Below are 23,740 nucleotides of genomic sequence, written 5' to 3' on the forward strand. Positions count from 1 at the left end.
ACACAAAAAAGTTTTCGATCAAATTAGCTCTGGGGTCACGTGGCGCCGCTACGTCAGATGTAAACCAGGGGCAAGATGGCGGCCGCCGGAGGAGAGCCTTCTGAGATTGTATCGGATGAATTATTTCAAAACTTCTACACGGAGGTACCAGGAAGCTCGCGTGGATTCGTGTGTGTTGAAAGTTGTTGTCGCTCCGCATTCGTCGGCTGACGTGTGTTTCTCAGCCGCGTTCGGGATTGTCGTGTACGAGGCCTCGCAGACGTGAGCATCGGCTAACGACAACAAGCTAACGTGTTCCTACCCAATGCTAGCAGCCGCACCACTGGAGATATGTCTTGATACACGTTCCCTGTAACTTACACAGACCCACAAAGTTTAAATTGTACCTAAATGTGAGGCGTTGTTTGCTCCCCCTTTAAAGTGACTGTATCCGGGGAACCCTCATGCTACATTCAATTCATATTTAGCAAACAAACCAGGTGACACATCCAGGAGAGAAACAGACTTCCATGACCGTTAGTCCCTGGTGTGGGGGGGGTGGGATAATGAGCAGTGACAGTGCAGCTTCAGACACAGTGTGTGGTTGTGTGTTTTATCTGTCAAACAGGTGAAGCAGATCGAGAAGAGAGACTCTGTGTTGACCAACAAGCAGCAGATAGAGAGGCTGCTCCGACCTGGAGCCTCCTACTTCAACCTCAACCCGTTTGAGGTGAGTCCACAGGGGGAGAAGTTCCACTGCTACTGGGAACTACTGCTCAGACTCTGTAGGGAACTAAGTAACGAGAGAGGGCTTTTAAACACAAGGCCATGAATAGTTTGTTTTATCCTACAACGTCCAGTAAACAAAAATAAACTAAATCAAATCAGTGTTTCACAAATACATTTGTAGGTTTTTCCTGATCAACAACAAGAAGAACTTTCCCCACAGTTAATCTGCCTCAGTTTCTTTAAAGGGATGGTTCACTGAAAAATGAAAATTCACTCATCTACTCAGCACTATGCCGATGGAGGGTGGGGGAAGTGTTTGAGTCCACAAGACAACAGCGTTACAGCAGAATCTGATACACTTGAAGTCGATGGTGACGGAGACTTCAGACGTAATAAAACAACAGGAAAAAAACCCCACAACATGCCCTCATGTTGCTCGTGTGGTGTCATCCAAGTGTCCGCAAGCCCCGACATTCAAATTCCACTCGAAACGAGGTCATTTCCACCGTGTTTGAAGTCTAACTGCCTCTGATAGCTTCCTCCGAGGTGCGTTCACAGAACCTGGGACACACCATCTTGTGGTTACGTCCGCTAGCTTAGCCACTTCCAGTAGTGGACTTTTAGGCTTTAAACACGGTGTAAATGACCTCGTCTTGAGTCGAATTTGAATGTCTTGCAGACACTTGGGTGACACCACACGAGCAGTATGGAGGCATGTTGTGTTTTTTCTGTTTTAATATGCCTGAAGAAGATGTCGCCTGGGCTAAAACACTGTTCACCCCTGAAACTGAAAGTGTTTTGTGGACTCAAACACTCCATCCACCCCTCCATCGGCATAGTGGTGAGTAGATAATGAATGAATTTTCATTTTTGAGTGAACTATCCCTGTAATGTCTTCATGCAATCACAGAGTGACTCTATGAGCTGAACCATCAGTTGCAGGAGTATCTTCTTTTCTGCTGAAGATACATGTGGCTCCTCATCATTCATGACGTTTGTTTGGTGTCGTTTAAGACAAGAACTCAAACAGCTCAAGTCCCTTAAACTTCTGCATATTACTTTGTGTTTTAATGAAAGTTTTTTTAGAATTCAGAAGAACAGCTTTTTGCTCAAAACATCACCTTGGTTTCGTGTCTTATTTGGGGAAAAGAATCTGTCAGTAAAATGCTGTTGTATTTTCCAGGTGCTGCAAATTGACCCCGAGGCAACAGATGATGAATTGAAGAAAAGATTTCGGGCGGTAAGCAGAAGAAGAGAAGTGTTGGAATAAATCATTTCAGTGTTTCTTCGTCGTTTTTGTTCCTAATTTCCTTTTTGTCTCTTCACTATGCAGTTGTCCATTCTGGTCCATCCGGACAAAAATCAGGGGGATCAAGATAGAGCACAGAAGTCCTTTGAAGGTAAATCCCTTCCACTTGTTTTTGACTTTTTATGTCAACAGTGAAATAGTAGATCCTGAAAGTACGTAGTGAGTTTAAGTTCTCCTGGTTATCTCCCTGTGTTCTAGCTGTGGACAAGGCATATAAACTCCTACTGGACCCCGAACAGAAAAAAAGAGCCTTAGACGTGATCCATGCAGGAAAGGAATATGTGGAGCATATGGTGAGTGTTCATCACATCCCCTCACTGTTCATCCTCTCATTCTCTAGCTTCTTGTTACTTCTGACTGGTATCTACATTTGCTTTATTTTCTGCCGCTTTTCAACAGGTAAAAGAGAAAAGGAAACAGCTGAAGAAAGAAGGGAAGTCGCAGGATATGGAAGAGGATGATCCTGAAATGGTGAGACAGTCATAACATGTTTTAACGAGATGGGATTGAAAATAGAATGACCTAAATCAAAACTGAACTGAAAGAGACACAGAACATTAAATTGAACAATTTAAAATTTGAAAAGGATTTAAAAACAAAAGGTTTTTATATTAAAAAACTATACTTCATATTTAAATAATGCCTTATCATACAGGTCCAGAATCTTAGTTCTAATTCTGTAGAAACTTCCCACATAATAATAAGCGGTTATTTAGCTGTTCATTTCTAGGATGTTCACTACCTAATATTTATTGACCAGTGTTTGTCATGTTCATGTCCACATTAAGTGTCTCTGACTCAATTTGTCCTTTTCCAGTTCAAGCAAGCCGTGTACAAACAGACAATGAAGCTTTTCGCAGAGCTTGAAATCAAGAGGAAGGAAAGGGAAACAAAGGACATGCATGAAAGGTAAATGACATGTGGAGTAATTCCCATCTGATCCGATGATTTCCCCTTTAAAACAAAAAAGCATGTTTATTCTGAACATCATGGATTTATTTTGATTTTTCTTAACTCACCAGGAAACGGGCGAGAGAGGAAGAAATCGAGGCAGCAGAGAAAACAAAGCGAGAGCGAGAATGGCAGAAAAACTTTGAGGTGCCTTCCTCGCCTTCCCGGTTACTCATTAATAAAAAAACAAATCACGATGATCTTGCTTTTGGCATTTCTTTTTTTCACCCCAGGAAACAAGAGATGGGCGTGTGGACAGCTGGAGGACCTTCCAGGCCAAAGGCAAGCGCAAGGAGAAGAAGAACAACAGATCCTTCCTCAAGCCTCCAAAAGTCAAGATGGAGCAGAGAGAATGATGACGTAAAACTGGACTGCAGTAGATTAAAAACCCACTTGTACTAAAAGAAAAAACTCACTTCTGTGTATCCTCACCTCGTCGTCTGCAGTTTAGCTGTGTAGTCGCCATAAGGATACTTGTCATGCCCTCTTAGTTTTGTACTTGGGGTTTCTAATGTACATATTTGTGATCTGGACCCAGAGATCATACCTTCCTCGTGTCAGAGAGATAAATGATGCATCTTCCATTTCTGTAACTGACGAGAAAAATGCGTGGTTTGTCCTTATGTTTGCTTTTTGTCCTTTATTTTTAAAAAAATTAAATAAAGCTTGGTGTTAACAAGCCAAACGTTCAAAGCTGAGCCTAAAATTTGTCTGAAGTTAAAAGGTTCAGGAGACTGTTATCAGATATATATGATTATTACAGATCACTTCACAAGTCAATACAATACAATACTGATCCGATTTACTCACACTCCCTTGAATATGCTGTAACAGCACAACAGGTAAATATCTCTGGACCTTCTACTTGTTCAGTTTTTATTTCCTGTCTTGATGCACCCGTCGGTTCTGCATGTTTTAAAACTATTCAATGAAATACTGTCAATAAAAACAAACATCTGACTGGTGTTTGTTGTACATACTTTTTCTATTTATGTTGCTTTTTGGGGGAAAAACTGCATAAAAATCATTTTACCTGCTTAGTTTCTGATTTGGATTTCAAATGATTCCACTAAATGAAACAAGCTCAGTAGTGAGGGAACTGGAAGAAGAAAACAATGACTACAAATCCAATGTATAACAGTTTAATACCTTATTATTTCATAGAACCATACACAAACAAAGAGTGATAGTGTACAGTCTGTAAATTATCAAGGAATCATGAAGAAGCACTCCAGTTTTTATGAATCAATGCTTTGTTTACAGGAGAATAAAGACAGGAATCCAAACAATTCAGGGAATCTGTCCTCGAAACTCTTGCTCTCACATGAGTGAACACTGATCTCCACCTGGGCCATGAGCAGGGTGAGCTCCTCCCATCCGTCCGTCCAGACTCAGGCCCTGAAAGGCCCCGAAGAAGGAGTTGTCCTTGGCTGGGCCCGATTTTCTGGCTGAGGTTTGCTGTAGGAGGAAGGATGAGGGATTTAGAGGCTGCTGAGTAAAAATCCTATTATTATTTTGTTTTAACTTTGAGGTCAGTGTGCACGTACCCTCGGAAGGCAGTGGTGGCTCCTGAAGTGAGTCCCCCTCACAGCCCTCTCAGTGTTCTTCTTGGCGAGAACAGCTTGTTGTCGTTTCCTTTAACACAAAGCACAGGACACCCTCAGTCAGTCACACGTGCAAGCAGCTTATTCCTGTGAGGAACAGTCTTATCCTCATTAAGTCTGATGCCAAGAGACTCAGCTGGACAACAAGACAGCGACTGAAATCATTCATCCCCTAAAAAATAGGTAGAGCAACAAATCTGAAAGTAAAACAGCAACGTAGCAGAAGAAAATACCAGTTGGAGCATGTTGATCCTCACCTTTCTCTCTTCAGCTCGGCCTGGTACACCCTGAGCCAGGAGTCGGGGACTTTCTGGCTGCTGCAGGGGAGGCTTCTCCTCCTGCTGATGCTCGACCTGCGGGTGAAGCTGCTCCTGCGGACGGACTCGCTCCTCTTGGCCCCTCTCTTGTTGGGGGAGCTTTTCCCCGACACGCAGCTGGTGAACTGTTTCAGGGGAGCACCCAGAGACATGAAGGAATCCATTCTCACAGTGTCGAGGCTTCTTTTATTTTGTGTGGGTCTTTTGAGGTCCCAGACAAATGTGGGTGTTGATGCTCTTCTTCAGTTTACAACAGGAATGAGGCTTCAATCTGAAAACACAAAGAACAAGAGCTGGAATGAACTGTGTCATTTTCTCATGCTGTTTCATTTCCAGTTTCCAAATAATGATAAAGAAAAACAACCTGAGCTTAATACTTAATTCAGCTTTATTACCTCAACCAAGGTCTTATCTCTTTGTTTGTTGGTTTGTTCGAATATAAGCAAGATTACACAAAAACTAATAAACCGATTTCCACAAAACTTGGTGGAAAGATGCGATTCTGGTCAAGTAAGAAAGACTTTAAGGATTCGGATCCAGGATTAATTCTTTTCCAAATACCCAGAGAATAATTAATGGACCTTGATTAAAACAGGCACATCTAGGGAACTAATATCAATCAGCCCTGATTCAATTTAAGGAGACTGTTGGGCCTTAGCATGGTTCTAGTTCTTGTTTAGGTCCATATCAGTGTAAAAAGTCAACAAATAACTAAATAGAGAACAATAATATAGAAATTAACACCGACAGACATTTGTTCCATTGTCTCCAAAAAGTAAAATAATTCTAAATCCTCCACATAGGTGGGTTCCTGCCACTTATTGCTGCCATATTTCAAAGGTGCAAATAAACACACACGCCTTAAAGAATCCGTGGGACTCACCTTGTTGTCTCTCGGGGACACAATCTGCTGCTCGTCTCATTTTGTTCTGTGTGCAACTCTGCTCTGCCACCGTTTAATCTGATGGGGATTTGACTGATGACACCACTGGTCCCTCAAACAGGATTATCTGCAGACGCAGGAGTCGCTCATCTCATTAACAGCAGAGCAGCGACAAACCTGCTCTGGAAAGGAAACAACAGCACCTGCATGTTCCCATTTGAGGCCTGGAAGAGCTCCCAGGCCATTGCATGTGCAGCAGGGGTTTGGATCTGAAACATGAGGGAAAGATGGGACAAGTCACATTGGAGGTTTCAGCAGTAAGCACCTGACTTGCTGAGGTAACAGCTGATGAGATCATGGGACAGAAGAGTCCAGACAGATGGAGCGTGGACGGGACGGAAGGTGGACGGTGACGCTTTTAGTGACGCACAGAGGTTTTCTTGCTTTCTCCCCAGGAAGACAGGAACAGAGGCCCTTCATTGACTGGGAACATGAAGCAGCTGAGTCACAACACTGAACAAATGACTCAGTTCATTCATTGTAGTGAGACCTGAATCAAGGTTAGAAAACATGTCACAGAGCCGGATGACTCAGCTTCTACCTATAACTGTGAATTTACACTTTTATAAAAGACTCCAGAGTGGTGACATCAAGTTGTGTGCTTTTCAGTGTAAAAGCAGCGTCATCGTGGTGCTTACTTACTTCTTGTTAACTTTCCTTTCTGTCTTTTTTTGATTTCTACTTATTTTACTCACAGAGTTGGATTAAAAATGAATTACCAAACAATCCAACTGTACAACTACCAGGTCACTAGTTAAATCAAGTTAAACTCCACAGTAGAGGCCCTAGTTTATATTATTGTTATTGAGGAGCCTTATTGCAGAGCTGTACAACAGTGACGTAGTAGGAAAGAAGTCCCACAGTGGTAGAGCGGCGTGTTACTGACAGATGGGGAAGCTTGTGTGACGAAGCGTCTGAGCACCTGTCGCAGCAGATCCTCTGAGTCAGTCTCTGCCTGACGGGGCGACAGCTGAGCTCAGGGTTTAGAAGGGAATGAATGAAGGTTAGTTGGGAACAACAAATAAACTATTTTGAAAAGTCACGGTCAGTGTCAGGGTCCCTGCAAAGTTTAGATTAAAAAGTGGAGACTTAAAGACACTTCAGGCTCCTGCAGAGCAGAGATTAGATCTCCACTATATTAACTTCAATTCTGTTTTCAAATCTTCTCTCTAAACTTAGTTTTACTGAATGATTTGGTTCTTTTAAAAGCTATTTTTGTTTCTTTTCCATTAATTTCAAGCAATGTTGAACTATTTTATTTATTGTCCTTTATTTAAAATGGTGTTATATCTTTTAACGTCTCTGATTCTAAATGCTACTGTATTATTTTCCTTGTCACTGATGATTTGTATTATTGTTTGTATCTGTCTTCTTTGTGGAGCACTTTGCTGTGGCTGTTTGGAAAGTTGATATACAAATAAAATGATTACTCAAAAATATAGAGTGACATCAAGTTGCATTAATATAATTTGTATAGAAAATATATACAAAAAAAAAGTTGTTGTTCACCTATCATTGTTAATATAATATATATATATACACGTTTTATTATATATTCTTCAGTCACTGCTCATTATCTCAGTGGGACTTTACCTTATCTCTCCTCTGTACTTCCTACAGTTCTGTCATTATAATTTAACATGTTGCATGTCCTTAAAAATCCATTAAAGATATTTGATATGTACATTACATTTATATTAGCCTATATTTAAACAGGATTTATTTAGGCAGCAGACTTTTCTTTCACTTTGATCTTTCTGGAAACCATCCAGCAGGAAGTGTTAGTCAGCGAAGACTCGGAGAGGAACCCAGACACAGCGGAGGTATTTAAAGACAGGACGCCTCCTTTTAGCAACCAGAGGCCTGAACCGATACTCAGAACACGTAAGCCTCTGGCAAGGAGGACTTTACTTTATTTCTACACAATGGTACATATATACAGTTTTATACGCTTTAATTTCTTACAAAAAAAACAATTCATTTACAGGTGGAGGTGGGGGGGGGCGGGGACTGACCTATTGGAACTCAAAATAAATACGTCGACAGGAGTTGTGTGTGTGTGTGTGTGTGTGTGTGTCTGTGGCTCCCACCAGGAGCTGTGTGCTTCACCTCGACCGGAATCACACATGGAAACAAAAGGCAGGTTCTTTTTTTGTTGTTGTGAGAAAACTCCCATGACTAATGCTGAACTATTAAAAAGACTCTGAGCAGAACATTAACATGGACGTGTCAACCACTCCATCCACACTTAGTCACACCCACACCCACACCCAGAAGAGCATTGCATAACATAAACAGATATCAATAAGACAGGCGTCAGAGGCCCGTGTGTGAGTGTGGAGTGTCCTTCACCATTATCATCTCATCGGCAAATAATAACTGGGACATTAAGAGCAATAGTCTCCATATAGGGAATAAACCTTTTATACATAAAAAAATAAACATGGAAAGTGATCTACGATGGAAGTGCTCACCTTTCAAAAACAAAAACTTCAGACACTTGCTTCTGCTGAAGATTCTTGCAATTTCCAAGGAAACGTGATATTTAACCATCACTGGTCTGCTGTTGGCATAATAGAGTTTTTTTTCTATGTAACTGCTCACATTTATCTGGGTGGAGACTCGTGCTGCATTTACAGCTCCGTCTCCTTCTGACCCTTTCCTTACACCTCAGAGTCGGAAGACATTTCTTTTTGGAGTCTTGCTTCTTTCCTTTAGAGAGCGGAATTATTGTCTTTACATGCTGATGGAATTGAAAGACGGACGGAGGGCGGGGTCGAAGGTGGTTCAGAAATCTAAAGGAAGACAGGAGCTGCATAGAGGGCTACTGTGGGTGCAAACATTCTTCCATGATTTTTGACCTCGACTGAGGCTGCAACCACGACAAAAGATTTGGTTTTTTTAAGTCTTTTGTGGGTTATTTTGGTCTCTGCAGCGAAATGAAAACATGCCTCTCGTGGCTGCAGAGGTGGACGTCACAGGGACGGGATGGAGGAGCAGGAAGTAACAGCGTCCATGCTCTTAATGACAAAACCGCATCATCTGAAGCCCCCAGTTCCTTCAACAGTTCACCTGTTCCACATTTATAGAACATGATCTCCTCTGTCATTCAGTCTCTGGAGACCCCAGGGTCACCGGCTGATGTCTCTGTTGCCCTCCCAGCTCTTGCTGCCCGTTGCCTCGCTGCTGCCGCCGTTCTCGAAGAAGGGGTGCTTGAGCGAGTCGGCGAGCGCCAGCCTCTTCGTGGGCTCGTACTCCAACATGCTCTCAATGAGGTCAAACAACTGGTGGTGCTCCTCTGCCTCCGACAGCAGATACCGCTGATGAAAGGACAGAGAGGAACACAAAAGAGAAAAAAAAGAGGTGGAGGGTGGAATATTGAGTGAATGTCAAGAGAAGAACAGTCGCACAAAACAAAGACACTTTTGTTCTTTCAGTACAAAGCACGTTTGTCACTTATCATCCCCGCTAATTATTCTTTTTATTCATTTCCCACTCGTCTTACCCGAAGAGGTTTGCAGTTTTCTCTGACGTATTTCCCCGCTGACGAGCTCTCGTCCCAGTCCAGACGACCCCGATAGAAATATTTCTGCTTCCTGAGAGGGAACGGACGTCAGTATGAGCAGCGTTCCATTGTGTGTGTGTGTGTTGATTTAAAAAGGTATGTTAAAGTGTGTGTTTTCTCACCTCGTCTTACGAATCATCCTAGAGGGCACTGGTCCGAGGATTCTCTCCATCATGGCCAAATGCTCCCTGTTGTCGTGAGTCTGTCAGGAGATGGAGAAAAAAGGTTCAGCAAACCAGATTCAGTAGCACAGAGGAAAAGACAGAACGAGACTTGATTTAGAAGATAATCAGGTTTAACTGCTGCTTCAGCTGCTACGAATAATTTGAGACAGTCAGAGCTCACAAATAACTCAAAGGACTTATTCTTACTGGGCTGAACCAACTGCTGCTACAATTACTATGTATGTGTATTTATTGTAGTATTGCACAGTATACATGTACAAGAGCGGTTTTGCAATACCCCGCGGTCAAGTCCGAGATTTTAAGCTGCTTCTCTGCTTCCTCTCATCTTGAAAATAAGAGCCGACACAAGTGTTCTTGCCAACCACTCAATGGCTTGTCCACAAAGCCTGCCAGAGTGGAAAGTGGGTGCTAGTATTTTTGGGTTAAGCTGTCTTTACCTCTGATATTACTCTGGTACACTCCAGGAATAAAGAAGAGCTGCAGAGCTACACTAAGATGTGAGGATCTCCCGGCAGGTGGATGCTTGGATGGTGTTTATTTGATAAATATGGGCCCAGATCCTTTTATTTTACCTACTATCTTAAAACATGGGTGAGGCCGTGGTGTTGGAGGTAACCTGCTGGCAGAAATAGAAAGTTGTTGTACCTGAAACAAGGTGAAGCCCAGGTAGTATTCGAACAGGATACACCCAATGCTCCACACGTCACAGGGATGGCTCCAGCCCAGCTCTGACGGACACAAACACACAATGAAAACATACAAAAATGTCATGTATGGAGGGTGCACCTGTCTGGGTTCAACGCTTATGGACTAATTTCCTTAAATTAATTTGGATCAGAGGAATCAGGGTGGGGGTGCTGAGCTGTGCTGGTTTCCACTGATAGGACGCAGCCTGTTGCTACAAAAAGTTCCAGGTCGTGCCAACTGAGCTGCTTATCTGGAAACTGGTTTCCCCGAAGAAACCTGTGGTTAGTAGAAATAACCGCTCGTGTCCTCCTGGTATTTGGTGTTTTCAATGACAACAGCTCGCAGTCGTTCTCACCTAGTATGACCTCAGGGGCACGGTAATGCCGCGTGGACACAATGGTGCTGTGGTGCTCGTGGTCAAACGTGGCACTGCCGAAGTCCACCACGCGTACGGCCGTGCTCTTCACCGTCCGCTCTTCACGTTTCTGCAGGCAACAAAACACAAGTTTCTACCACAACTACTGACTTTCATACAAATTCTTGAGCAAACTGTTTTTAGGTGTGTAACAGAAAACAACAATGTTTGTTTCCTTTGCATTCCTCTTCCGCGTACCTTCTCTACATTGTAGGACATGGTGAAGTCTGAGTTGACGAACAGGATGTTCTCAGGCTTCAGGTCTGTGTGCGTCAGCTTGTTGTCATGGAGAACTGTGGAGGACAATGTTGCTTATTTAGTATTTTGCAGTGAACTGTAAATGCACTTAAAGCTATAACCCATCTTCTAATCACTTAATGAGCTTATCTTAATTCCTTTCAGATCAAATGAAATGTTGTTACAACACAAAGTATATTAATAAAATATGTTTAAAAAAATACTCCAATGAGAAAGACCATGACAACAACATTTAAAAAAGTAAAAGAACATAATCTGTAAAGATAATGACATTTTAAACAGTAACTCAACAGCTTAATACACTGGGGCAGGATTTACTCAGTATCGTTTGTTCCTGAGAAGTTATTCAAGTTAAGAATCAGAGATCACTTTGAAGCTGTGATGCCCTCATGTGGTTACAGGCCGTCTATTGCAAACAGCTGTTTCTACTCCAGTCACTTCCATGCAGTCAAATGATGAAAAGACTTCACTGAATGAGGGCGTGTTTGTTTTTGAGACATTAAAGTTTCATTACATGAGCCTTAAAATGCTCTGTTTGTTATTTAAACTGCACAGCAATATGTTAATAGTTCTATTTGTTGGATTTTTATTCCCCTATGGTCTTTATGTCCTAAAATCAAATAGAGGACATTAAAAAAACGTACACTTCACAGCGAGACAGATCTGGTAGGCCATGTGTCGGACCTGGCCGATAGAGTACGGCAGGTAGTTGTTTTCCTTTAGGAAGTCGAAGGTGCTGAGAGCGAGCAGCTCAAAGGAGATACACATGTGACCGTGGTAGTCGAACCAGTCGTACATCTGTACACACAGGCTGCAGGGAACAGAGAAAACAAAGGTTAATGGCTGCACACACTTTTTACCTTAGATGTTTACATAGCACTTTGCAACTGAAATAACTTGGGGCTTAATGTCTAGCCCAAAGACACTGCGGTAACCAGACAGGAGGAGGAGCAAGGCACTGAACCGTCAGCCCTGCCATTAGTGTACAACCCGTTCTACCACCTGAGCCAGAGAGGCCCGCAGCAACACAAGAGGTTTGGCAGTGATGAAGTGGATCATTTATACCAAACAGCAATAAACTGGTACAGCAGCTAAATTTAAGATTTTTTAAAGAGGCTGATGTCGCACAACATTTCTTGTAAACTCTCAAAGGTTTCTAGGAGAGAGAGAGAGAGAGGCCTTTACCGAAGCCAATGACATGGACAAAACTAGATTGTCAATATTGGCAAATTTCAGTTTTATCACCAAGTTTTAATAAGTGAAATAAAGTTAGTTCTAGCAGTGTTAGTTACTTGTAAAGATCCTTCATTTGCAGCAGCAATGTACTCAGTCGAAACTCACAATTTGTTATCAGGGTCCTTCTCGTTGATCTTCTCCAGGACATTGATCTCCAGACGAGCGGCTTCCTTGTACTTCTCCACATTTTTGATAATTTTCAGAGCAACACGGGCTCCTCCCCTGTAAGAGGTAATTAAACACAAAGTTACATTACGTTTGTATCAAAACCGCACTTAGAGAAGATGCAGTTCATAGAAAAGAGCCTGGATTTCAGACCAGAAAGTAATAATGATTTGTTTGCCTCCACGGTTGAAACATAAAAGCTAATAGCTTGGCAGCAAAATGAAGGAGTAACTCCCTTCAGCAGCTCCAATTGGTGAAAAGATATTATCCTGGAATCTGTGTATGTGTCAATATCTGAAGACTCTGACCATGAAAATAAACTAATTTCTAGCTCTGTCAGGAGACAATATATCTTTTAATAGTTAATATATCAAAAAGAGAAGCACAGAATAACTCATTTGGGGAACTGATGTGAAGATTTTACATAAACGACAACAGACCGGAACAGTGAACCACAGTGGTAAACTATAGTAAACATGGATAAAATATATATCTATTCCAGTCATGTTGCTAAAGTCTAACCCCTGACAAACACAACACAGCCCAGTGAGCAAATATTCCCTACTGGAGTTCATGGAAGTAGGACCCCAGAGACTTGACAACTGTTGATTTCCACCTTTAACTGACACACAAACACACATACACACCTGCGATGGTCAATGCACTGCATCACCCTCCCAAAGGTGCCTTCCCCCAAAGTGCTGACAATCTCATCTGCAACACCACACAGAGAGAAAAGGAATAGAGGGGGAGAGCAGGGAAAGAGAGAACAGGAGCATTAGACATGTGGACTTGAGCAGAAAAACAAAATGCAAAAGTGTAGACAGGCGTATCCATGCTAGCGCCCATCCCCTTTTCAAACGGCTGCCTACTCAAATCTGGCAGACTGGACACACTTGGAGGTAAATCTATGATAATCGGATGCGTTGCTCTACGACAAGGGGGCAAATGTAAAGCGCTCCCTTTCTTTGATGACCAATTTGCAGCCATCGAAAACGAGAACACATCCTTTCGAGATGTGGTCGTCTCTGTAACATTGTGCATGTGTGTGAAACTGGGAAAATAATTAATACTCAACAATGATCCTGCAAATAACCAAAGTGTTAGTATATATGTTCTGTCTGATATGTGCACTGGTTATACTAGAAACAGGCTAAATAGGTGATGTGCATGTTAGAAAGACCAAAATAAACCAAACCCTGAAACCTTCATGGCTAGCTGAAGTTAAAGACCTAAGCTTTAATCTAAAACACATCAGAGGCAAACAGCTGCGAATGGAATTCTACGTTTAGGGAAATCAAGTAACCTGTGAAACATAGGAGATGCTCCACAGCTTAAAATCCTACAACGAAAAGGGGAAAAGTATCTAACATCCCTCCTTAAACCTTCTTGCAATCCACCCTGCTATTTCAGCTATTAGAGCGAAGAGCATTCTAGCAAGGCATCATCATCAGGCACTCCCATGTCATGTAAATGCTCTATGCTTTAATACTCATATGGAGAAGGGTTACGATAGAGTAGTGGCAGTGAGTACATCTCTCTTGCAGGACGTCCCCACTCCGACAGATCAGGTGCCCTTCCTCGTCGTCCCTCACACTCAGTGCCCGCGTCCGGCTGTCGCTCCGCTGTTTTCACACCCAAACCGCCATCAGCAGGTCACGACACGACCAAAGGGAACAGGGGGGGTTTCAGGGACAGCCGCAGCCATGGCGTCAGGCGGCACAGGCAGACGAGGAGGGAAGAGGAGGGTGGTGTAGTTGATGTAGTTGTGGTTGTAGGTGGGTTTGGTGGTCATGGGGCGATTCACGCATGACACCACGTGAAGGAAATATATAACGATAGGGATATAGTGCAAGGGAACAAGTCAAAGATCACATGTTGTCCTCTGCTCTCCACCCACCGCCCTCTACCTTTAACCCACAGCTGCTTACAAACAAGGAAGCAACTGGCACATCCATTCATCAACGCAGACACCAATTAAGACAGAGAAATAACTTACTCAAAAACTTATCAGGCTGACTTTTCAGATTAAAACAAGATGGAAAAGAAAATGAGAGGACCAAATGTAATCAAGCAGGAAACAGAGAGAGATAACACCAACATTTATACTATATCTAAGTCAACCCCTTGCTCACGTTAATGTTTACGACCTAATAAGCAGATGTGGTCAAATATAAACCACACAGAAACTGCATTTCAGTAAATCAATGACATTTTAAATGCCAAAATCTACTTTCAGTTTAAATCCGAATTTAAGCACGATGTTTGGTAGAACATTTTCACTTTTTTCAGGCTATCTGCACTGGAATTCACTGGTGGCCATGGACTGACGGGACAGGCCTCTTCTAATTCATCTTCTAAATCCAGTGTTACCAAAGGTGGGGCCACAGATTCTGGATTGAGTGGAACGAAAGATGCGATAAGAAAGCTACGGTGGGTGTGTGTCTGAGGAGCGGCAAGAGTTAATGGTTGATCATTAATAATGAAAAAAGTGTTTGCACAAAAATGAAAATGCTCTGCCAAAAAGAAACGCCAATTTAAGCAAAACCCACTTGGGGGGAGAAAAAAGAAAAAAAAAATACATAAAATAAGACAAAATAGAACAAAAAACAAATCATAAAGATTGTACTACTTACCGATTCCAGGAGCTGCGGAGTAGAAATAGTTAGGGAGAGAAAGAGACAGAAAGAGCTGAGTGAAAACAGACAGGAGAGGTGGACAGAGAGAGGATGAGGAGAGTCAAGACACAATCTCAGGGCTGGCTGTACTCACCGAGGAGGACGGGCTATAGGACCTGGTTCTACGCCGCCTTCGTTTGTGCTTACGCCTGCTGCCTTTCCGCCTGTACGACTCTTCCCGTTCCCGCTCTCGGCCGCGTCGGTAGTCGTACATGTTCGGGGTGAAGACGCGTGGATAGTAAGTTTCGGCTGCTCCATGTGGCTCCCGTTCTCTTTCGCGGTCCCGTTCGCAGAATCTTCTGTCAAATGGCCGTTGCTCCGTTGAGCGATTGTCAAAACTACGACTGAAAGAGACAGTCACATATTTAAAAACATACAGACCAACCAAAGCTAAAAAAAAAATGTCAACATAACACACATACCTCCTTGATCGTACAAAGCTTCCCTCCGGTCTGTTTCCCCGCCCTCTTCTGTCTCTGTCACTGCTGGAGGAGTATGTCGGTGATCTTCTGTGTCGGTGTCTTCGCCCTCTGTCTCTGTCCCTGTCTCTTTCTCGGTCTCTGTCTCGGTCTCTGTAGCGGTCCTGGTAGCTGCTTCGACTGTCCCTGTCCGAAGACGAGTATCGTCTTGTGTGAGGCATCTAGAGGATCATTGGAGATGGACATTTAAAAAAAAGCATTATTAAGAATATTAAAAAAGAAAGAAGACTGACAGCCAAAATGAAAATGAAAATGATAGCTGCAGGGAACACCTGCTGTCAACGGCACTTTACATTTACTCCTGTTCACATCTTTGTTTTTGCCAAGTAATCACAGAGATAACGACAAACACAAAACACATGAGAAACAGCAAAACGTTTTAAAATCTGATTTAAATCAATTATGTATCGAACCTTCTCACTGTGCTTCCACAAAGCACAAGCAATACATCGGTGTATATATCAGACTTTGGCTAATATCACCATTGTTGAAAGTTATATTGTGATGATTATTAATAGTGTCTTTTACTAAGACTGTATTTAAATAGATCCCATTGAAACCAGGGGGCTGACTTGATGACAGCAGCTTAGTAAACACACAGTCTGAGTGGGAGACGTGGTTGTGCAGGAGGCCTGACACACATGTGAATCCAGGAGAACCCACACAACGTGAATCCAGAGGAAGCCATTGACACTCAGAGACAGTCGCAGGTAAACAGACAACTGTTGAGGTGCAGGCGGACACGCACGAAGCGACGCCACACACACACACACACCGATCACATGCGAGGGAGGGGGGGACACATCCCAACAACACTGTGGCGTGATCATGATGAAACACCGACAACACAACTGGCACAGATGCGACTGTAAACAACGAGTTGACCTGAGCTCAACGAGCAGCTAGCAGTTAGCTTAGCTGGATCCCCCCCAGCCACAACAACACGTTACAGCTTCACAACACACTTCTGTGCGGGTCTGTCTTCATCACCAGGAAAACACTGGCGTATCAGAATCACAGCCACTTACGTTGTTGACCTCACGGAACCCCTTCGTTGTTAAGTATTACAATCAGATATTCCCCCAGTTTACAAACAACACGTTCACTGCGAGCGTCCGTATAAAGTCTAAGTAGTTCCCTAACTCTCCAACAAGCGAGTCGTAGCTAGCAGGTCCCGCTAGCAGCACCGATTGATGTAAATAATTTGACCGCCATCTTAGCCACACAGCTAGCTGCTCACGCTAGCCCCGCTGAGCTAGCTGTTAGCGCGGGGGTGGGGGGGAGGTACCGTGGCCCTCGCTCGACGGCACGAAGCGGCTCCCGCGCGTCGTTATTCACCGTTTTAGCAGCGAGACCCGTGCGTTTGTCCCACAAGAAATCCGTGATGGCGATCCACGTTTCCCCTGCTATGTCGCTGCTCGGACGGTTGGAAGCTGTGTCGCTAACAGGCGGGCAGCCTCTCCCCCTCCGGTCCGCTCGGTGCAGCTGATCCTGGATCAGAGGAGCTGACGTCTCCCTGCAGCCGGAGGACCGCGCACTTAGCTCCCGATTTATAATTCATACAAAGTTCGAGAATTAAAACCCACGTTGGAATGTTGTTGTTCAAACACGAGTCCAAAATTTTAATTTGATTAAATGTGATTTGGATAAAATTTGACTATTTGTCTTTTTTCAATTTGCAGATAATAACTTTGAGTGATTATCTGATATATTTTATTATTCATTCATTTTGTTATTTCCTTTTAAAATGTTATTATCATCACCACCATATTTTTTAGATTATTTAGAAATTGCCCTCCGGAGACAAGTAAAGTTGTTATGAATTGAATGGACAGGTCATTAAAACAATAATAATAATACTCTGTTTATTTGGCACATTTCAAAACGGTTAAGGGGATATTCAAGTTAAAATAATTGAAGGCAAACAATAGGAAACAAACGCAATTTGAAGATTACATAACAAATAAAACTGAAATATAAAAATACAGTTATTGCAGATTTAAATAAAGAAAGAGTAAAAAAACAAGTAAAACTGTAAACGCAGTGGTAGGATTAAGATGGAGGATCTGTCAATACTTTTTACGTGATGCAAAATTTGTATCAACTTTTCCCCTAAGCTGTCTTGAATTTTACTTGTCTGTAAAAAGTTTGGTCTTTCAATAATTTAGAAAAAGAAACTCAACATTTTGGCAGATCGTTTTTTTACGTAGTAGGTCACAATGTTAAATTCATAACACAAGATATGTTCCAACATTTTAATTTCTTGGTAAAAATAAGCTTCCGCAGTTTTTTATGTACATGTACATGTAAAACAGCCGATGCTTTCCTCATAACATTAAAACAATCAAATTAACTTAAATAAAATAAAACAATTTTTATTAAGGCAGAAACACAAACACACACACAAAAACACAAATTAAATACAAAAACACTTCATGTTTGACAGTTTCCGGACATTACAGCCAGTGAGGAACCTTTAGCACCTGTGAGTCCAGTGAGGCAACGTACATGAGACCAATACGGCCTGGTTTGTTTTAGAGGAAGAAGTTCATTTATGGTTGGATGAGGTAGATTGTTTACTTGTCACCTTTTCCGACTCCAACTGCTTCCTCATATTAATCATGTGTTTCAAGCGCATGGAGCCTCGGTAGATCCACTCCTTGTGTTGATCTTCCTGAGCATGAGAACACATAAACCCCGTAAGTGACACAATCTAAACGACAACAGATGGACAACAAATATATAAAGAATCCAGCTGAAAATTACCTGAAAAAGGACATGGATCAAGCTGCTGTCGACCATCACCACCTCACACTTCTTCTGGACGCCGTTGTGTTCCGCTTGGACGATCTCTCCCTGCGGATAGTGGGTCAGCAGCGGGTTTGGCCAGCTATTCAAATAGCCCTTCATGAAATTCTTGTGGGTCGCGTCTGGAATATCGTCCAGAGGGTGGGACACTGTGAAAAAAACAACAACAACACGTGTCACATAAAAACATTTGGTGTGACTGAAGGGACAGATTTCTGCTGAATGTACAAGAAGTATAAGCTCTTCAGTGCATGGGTGACCATTCGTGGGAGCTGTGTATCAGACTCTGAGTAAAGAAACTAAGCCGATTGATTGTCCTGAATCATAACCCAGATCAGCCAAAGTGCTTCTTCACCAACAGACCCAGCTTTCCAACAACAGCTGTCACACTGGACCGAGCGCACCTCACCAGCGTCACTGAAATAAATCCACAATGACAACTTTAATAGGTATGGACCTAAACTCACATGGTCGGCACACTAGGTGAATACCATGTAAGGGAACGTAGATCGGAGTGTGATCGTCAATAAAGACCAGGAACCTGGAAAATGGAAGAAAAAAGGAAATTAAACAGTCAAAACCAAAGTTAAATAGAAAAACTGAATCATCTCTATTAATCACACTCACACACAGACCGAGACACAGACAGAAACGCCGACACACACACACCTCATTTTGTTTTTCCTGCTTGGCAGCTCTGCCAGGACTCCAGGGGAGTAGGAGTTCTGGTCAACTTTACACTTGATGACCACACGAGCGCCGACAAACAGCTGCTCAACACTTGGCACTTGTTCCAAGGCGATGTGGTGAGCAGACACGAGGCTCTTCCCCTTCTCTACAAAGTTAACCTTGTATTTCATCTTCCCATCTTCTGCCAAGACAAAAATAAAAAAATTTAAAGCACAGAACAAACGTGATGCACTGTATTCCACGTCGAGCTGCTGAATAGATTAAAAAAATATTATAAAAATTCGAACCCTTTGTTTGTATTTCCGCGATTTTGCCGGGTTGCCAGATCATGGGCCTCCTCCTGGCCAGGACTTTCATGTTCACACTGAGCTCTGCTTGGGGAACACTGGGAGGGTCCTTAGTGATGTCATCAGATTGGCAAAATGCTGTTACTACGCACGCAGAGCTTACTCCTGTCAGTACCAAAGGGAACAAGTGATTAAACAGACCGGTGCAATATAGATGCAACAAACCCACATGTTTTCGTTTGTTGTGTTATTTACCTTTGGTGTTTGCAGGCGGTGACGATTCTTTGGTTGGGGTTTTCTCCCCTTGCTCATGTTCCGTATTCTCTGGTTCCTTAGCTTGGGGTTTCAATGTTTTTGCTGCATCGCTATCGGCATCAGTTTTAGTGTCGGCTTGGTCCCTTTCATGCCCTGTCACTTGTTTTTTCTTGGACACTTGATCAATTTTCCTCCTCTTTTTTGACCCAGAGTTATAACTTTGACATTGTGAATCGCTGGATTCTATTTCTGGTTCCCATTGGTCATCAGAATCTGAATCGCTCAAGCTTTCATCATCACTGGTGGACATTGGAGGTGTTGGAGGACGTAAATCACGGATCTGCCATTCAGGCAGTCTGGTCAAGACCACCACTGGTTCCTTCATTTGAAAACGCTTTCTGCTTCTTTGCGGATTCTTACTGCCCCGTTGCTTTGGTAACAGAGGACTATGGCCGGTAACAGCTGGAGAAAGACGGGCTTGAGTCCCAGATTGAACTGACTCACAGGGAGATGGAGGAATATGTCCTACAAACATAAAAAGCACAGGTTAAACAAAAAAGGACACTAAAATAAGCCAGTTTGCCTGATTGAAAACAAATGACGTGCATCTTACCACTACCACCACTGCTGCTCTCGTCATCATCAGAATCTGTGTCTCTGTACTCCCATCCCAGCAACGAGTACTGTTTCCTCACAATCGCTTCACATGATGCCACAGACCTGCAGGACATCAGGACATTAACCCAAAGACAATATGAATCAGGAAAAGTACATAGAAAGTACTTAAAAATAAAAAAAAATGTTTTAAATGCAAATACATTCAAATATTTCCATGCAGAACTTAATGTCTTGTACGCAAAGGAGTTATGTTTATGTCTGCGTTTGTTTGTTTGTCAGCAGGATTGAATAAACATAAACACAAATATAAACATGAAATGCTGCAAAGACATGAACAGTGGTTGTAATAGTAGAGTGTGTGTGTGGCTCTTAACTTAGCGGATACTAAATTATGAAAGTCCTTGAGGGTAGACATTACAATGTACCACTAGTTTGCTCTTTATCTATAACCTTGGGTATTGCTTGGAGGGACGGTTGTACGTGTGCAACACATAGGAGATAAAGTCAAACTTTCCTCCACAGCAGGCACAATGCAAACACAATGTAAATATTATAAATGTAGTGAATTAGCTTTATAGTGTAGATACAGCACTCACTCTTGGAGCTTCAGTAGATTGGCGTCCATCGTCTGTCTCCTCTCCAGCAGCGACTGCAGCTCGTAGCGTTTCTGCAGCATGTCTGGGGGGAGCAGCCCGTTCTTTTTTACCTTCGCTCTGATCCACTGTCGGAGTTCCTCTTTGCTCATCATCGTCTCGTCCTCCTCCATTCTCACTGCAACACACACACACGTAAAGAAAAAACAAACTAATAAAATATAAAATCCTTTTATACAGTCTATGGCACAAGAGGAGAATTAATACCACCAAATAATATGTTCTGTTCCAATGTTCTCTGCCAATAATGTGATATGGTATGAAATAGGGCTTTTGCATTGCATTCCCTGATTTGACCTAATTCTACTTTTATGACTATCTTTTTATTATTCTCTGATATTTTCAAGTATTCTAATGTGTTTGTCTTATATTCGTACGGGACTCTGTAACTTTGTTTTGAAAAGAGCTATGTGAATGAAGATATTATTAAGTATATGTTATGATATGACATGATTTTCCATTGCACATATTGATATTTTTTCTTACGTTGATATATATTTTGTATTTTGTATTTTTATTTCAAAACTCTTAAAGCACGGTACTTGTAGCGGAAGGCAAAGTAAGAAGTTCATGTACAGGACTGTATATGACAAATAAAACACTTTGAACTTTATAATCTATTAAAGTGGTCTAGTCCTTTTTGGCTCCATTGTTTTTATGGCCCTTTGTGTGTTTTACTGACTGTTACTTCCTGTTTTTATCTTAATGTTGGCTTTGTAAAGCACCTCGTAACGTTGGTTTTTAAAGATGCTTCATGAATAGAATTTACTTACTCGCATAAATAAAGTAGCAGTGGACCAGGGACATAAAGACAAAGAAGAATCCCTGTGTTTTCTAGAACCTGACAGATAAACTGCCCTTGATATATTATCAGATGCTTTTAAAACACATTTTATTTGTTGGAAATCTTGAGTTGATTTTCGAAGTGAGCGTACAATCAAATATAAATGAACACACACATACTTAAGCATCACCTGAGCGCGCCCCCCCCCACACACACAATCACAATCCCAATCTTGATGAAACACGTTTGAGAGCCGCTCCTCGTCTGTCAGTGACGAAGATCCGGGATTAGACAACCCGAACCACCGCTTCCTCTTCATCCATGACGGGCTCGCTGATGTAGAAGTTGTGAGTTTTTGTCGAAAGAGCAATAAAGTGAAACTTACCTTCGTCCAGCTTCCCGTGTTTTCAATGGCGGCGTCTTCTTCGCCTTATCCTGGCGCTGCACCACAACGGGATAGGCTCACTGCTGCCCACTAGTGGCTGAACACATGACCAACCATGTGTAGTCATGTGTTTGTGAGCAGATTGACCTCTGTGTGTATTCAGCAGTGGTGGAGGTAGTACTCAAACATTTCAACTAAGTAAACAAACAAATAAATAGACAAAAATGCACTTAAGTAAAAGTACCAATTTAACTTTTCAGTAAAAGCACTTGCCGATACATAGTGGGCCTGAACCACCTGGTTGGACCCGGGGCGAGGTCCCTACAGCACTTCTCTACCCTGACATGAGGAGTGTGTGTGTGCCCTAAGGTCGTCAGTAATGTTGCTGTGGTGTGGATACGCTGGAGATCACCTTCTGGGGCGTAGCGGTGTCGTCTTCGTGAAGAAAACTACGTGTTGGTGCTTGGTGCGTTGCCACAGAAAACTCAACAACACATGATGCTATCAAACGACGCTTTTTATTAACGAAAAACCTTACATAACGGATAACAGGGGTTTTCCTATAAGGAAATACACGGAAAATAAAAGCGGTTGACATCAAAAGTCAAAGGGTGTCATTCGTCACAGGTTTTTCCTGATACTATTCCTCACGCTCACTTGCCATGTACGCTCTGGTTTGATGCCTTAAAAGCGAGTAGCCATCTAGCCTCCTATGGTATAAATAGCCTATTTACCAATTTCTCCGAACTGGTAATGAACATCAACTCATGCACGTGTTGGATTCTGTGGCAGACGGCCAGAGTCTGCTGAAACAGCTCGATTTTTGACTGTGCTGCACTGAAACCGGAACCGCCCGTAATAAAACCACAACAGTTTTGCTCTGAGAGGCCCCGACCCCAGAGGAACGTTAGGGGAACTCCGGTTAGAGAACTTGTCATGGGCCTTAAGTAGAACTGTGAGGGACTTTTCCAGTAGAGACTCTTTGACACCCTTCTCACAACATTACGAGTAAATAATAATAAAAAATGATCAATACAACAATAAAAACGAATATAAAATTATAAAAGAGATTGTTAAACATATTCAAAATAAAACATAAATTATTAAGTGACTAAATGTAATAAAAATAGATTTAAAAAAAGGATTAAATGATTGATTAACAAATGAGCTAATACTTCATCTAGATAAGCAATAAACAAATCGTTATTTTTCTGTCATCACAACACATACTTGTTATGAGCTTAATGCCACTGGTGTCTTCACTTAAGGATGGAAACCTTCATCAATTCCAGGATTTTCAAACAAACACATGATTATGGACTCTGATATTATCTTAACACAAGAATACAAATAAAGGAGAACACACTTTCAGTCTTAATCCTATTTGGATACTTATATAGTGAAAGTGATAGAAGAAAGCTCAATATAAGAAGTTGATTGCAAATGAACGCATTTCATCCTTCTTTGGTCAGACAACTTCCTGTCGGTGCTGCTTTGGAGATTTTCCTCCTTTAGTTTTTGTTTTTGGTCTTTCTAGCTTTGTTTTCTATTCATATGAGCAAAGACGTAACCGCCGGTCATACGATAAATAGGTCAGGTCCTGAGACCAACCCACTATATTTAATACAAGTAAAGTGACAAAGCAAATGAAATGGTTGCATATAATCCTATTCTTCCAACAAGCGACAGGTAACTGAAGGCTTGTAGACTGTAGCACATATTAAGTAAAGTGTCGGACATGTTTACGGACACAGCAGAAA

The 23,740-nt window shown here is 42.2% G+C and overlaps 4 protein-coding genes across 8 annotated transcripts; 1 reads left to right on the forward strand and 3 right to left on the reverse strand.

Annotated features, from left to right (window-relative positions):
* Positions 1–20: 20 nt before the first annotated feature.
* Positions 21–3,661, forward strand: dnajc8 (DnaJ (Hsp40) homolog, subfamily C, member 8). Its single transcript, XM_035182251.2, has 9 exons — positions 21–144; positions 608–709; positions 1,892–1,948; positions 2,042–2,108; positions 2,216–2,310; positions 2,417–2,488; positions 2,835–2,926; positions 3,040–3,115; positions 3,202–3,661. The coding sequence occupies exons 1-9, from the start codon at positions 76–78 to the stop codon at positions 3,322–3,324; spliced, it is 753 nt and encodes a 250-aa protein (XP_035038142.1). The 5' UTR covers positions 21–75; the 3' UTR covers positions 3,325–3,661.
* A 435-nt stretch (positions 3,662–4,096) lies between these two features.
* si:ch211-81a5.8 (uncharacterized protein LOC560648 homolog) lies at positions 4,097–5,974 on the reverse strand. The gene is made up of 4 exons (XM_035182252.2): positions 5,773–5,974; positions 4,830–5,160; positions 4,516–4,603; positions 4,097–4,426 (listed from the first exon to the last, which is right to left on the reverse strand). Exons 2-4 carry the CDS (start codon positions 5,051–5,053, stop codon positions 4,289–4,291), a joined length of 450 nt encoding a protein of 149 aa, XP_035038143.2. The 5' UTR covers positions 5,054–5,160; positions 5,773–5,974; the 3' UTR covers positions 4,097–4,288.
* A 1,684-nt stretch (positions 5,975–7,658) lies between these two features.
* clk2a (CDC-like kinase 2a) lies at positions 7,659–17,038 on the reverse strand. Of its 5 annotated transcripts, XM_035182248.2 has the most exons (14): positions 16,839–17,036; positions 15,444–15,661; positions 15,116–15,365; positions 14,980–14,991; positions 13,878–13,968; positions 12,991–13,057; positions 12,284–12,400; positions 11,587–11,753; positions 10,883–10,977; positions 10,625–10,754; positions 10,228–10,310; positions 9,520–9,599; positions 9,338–9,428; positions 7,659–9,152 (listed from the first exon to the last, which is right to left on the reverse strand). In XM_035182248.2, the coding sequence occupies exons 2-14, from the start codon at positions 15,659–15,661 to the stop codon at positions 8,964–8,966; spliced, it is 1,590 nt and encodes a 529-aa protein (XP_035038139.1). In that variant the 5' UTR covers positions 16,839–17,036; the 3' UTR covers positions 7,659–8,963. The 5 variants fall into 5 exon arrangements, with proteins under 5 accessions (XP_035038139.1, XP_035038140.1, XP_035038137.2 ...); XM_035182249.2 differs by lacking the exon at positions 14,980–14,991; XM_035182246.2 differs by lacking the exon at positions 14,980–14,991 and having other exon boundaries at positions 15,116–15,661; positions 16,839–17,038.
* Positions 17,039–17,350: 312 nt separating this feature from the next.
* Positions 17,351–22,088, reverse strand: LOC118125236 (histone-lysine N-methyltransferase SETDB1-A-like). Its single transcript, XM_035183653.2, has 9 exons — positions 21,981–22,088; positions 20,755–20,929; positions 20,154–20,260; positions 19,541–20,065; positions 19,286–19,450; positions 18,978–19,179; positions 18,776–18,849; positions 18,267–18,457; positions 17,351–18,174 (listed from the first exon to the last, which is right to left on the reverse strand). The coding sequence occupies exons 2-9, from the start codon at positions 20,922–20,924 to the stop codon at positions 18,049–18,051; spliced, it is 1,560 nt and encodes a 519-aa protein (XP_035039544.1). The 5' UTR covers positions 20,925–20,929; positions 21,981–22,088; the 3' UTR covers positions 17,351–18,048.
* Between the last annotated feature and the right edge of the window lie 1,652 nt (positions 22,089–23,740).

This window comes from Hippoglossus stenolepis, chromosome 17, assembly GCF_022539355.2.
Source record: "Hippoglossus stenolepis isolate QCI-W04-F060 chromosome 17, HSTE1.2, whole genome shotgun sequence".
Taxonomy (NCBI): Eukaryota; Metazoa; Chordata; class Actinopteri; order Pleuronectiformes; family Pleuronectidae; genus Hippoglossus; species Hippoglossus stenolepis.

Coding starts and splice junctions, on each gene's coding strand:
- clk2a (XM_035182246.2), bottom strand. CDS start 15,661: ATGCCTCACACAAGACGATACTCGTCTTCGGACAGGGACAGTCGAAGC. Junction 10,978..11,586: donor GATCTGTCTCGCTGTGAAGT/GTACGTTTTTTT, acceptor TGTCCTCCACAG/TTCTCCATGACAACAAGCTG. Junction 9,600..10,227: donor TGGGCTTCACCTTGTTTCAG/GTACAACAACTT, acceptor ATCTCCTGACAG/ACTCACGACAACAGGGAGCA.
- si:ch211-81a5.8 (XM_035182252.2), bottom strand. CDS start 5,053: ATGGATTCCTTCATGTCTCTGGGTGCTCCCCTGAAACAGTTCACCAGC. Junction 4,604..4,829: donor GCCGAGCTGAAGAGAGAAAG/GTGAGGATCAAC, acceptor TTTGTGTTAAAG/GAAACGACAACAAGCTGTTC. Junction 4,427..4,515: donor GCCACCACTGCCTTCCGAGG/GTACGTGCACAC, acceptor TTCCTCCTACAG/CAAACCTCAGCCAGAAAATC.
- dnajc8 (XM_035182251.2), top strand. CDS start 76: ATGGCGGCCGCCGGAGGAGAGCCTTCTGAGATTGTATCGGATGAATTA. Junction 2,109..2,215: donor AGCACAGAAGTCCTTTGAAG/GTAAATCCCTTC, acceptor CCTGTGTTCTAG/CTGTGGACAAGGCATATAAA. Junction 2,927..3,039: donor ACAAAGGACATGCATGAAAG/GTAAATGACATG, acceptor TTAACTCACCAG/GAAACGGGCGAGAGAGGAAG.
- LOC118125236 (XM_035183653.2), bottom strand. CDS start 20,924: ATGGAGGAGGACGAGACGATGATGAGCAAAGAGGAACTCCGACAGTGG. Junction 20,066..20,153: donor GAGCAGCAGTGGTGGTAGTG/GTAAGATGCACG, acceptor TTATGTTTGTAG/GACATATTCCTCCATCTCCC. Junction 19,451..19,540: donor ACCGCCTGCAAACACCAAAG/GTAAATAACACA, acceptor TGGTACTGACAG/GAGTAAGCTCTGCGTGCGTA.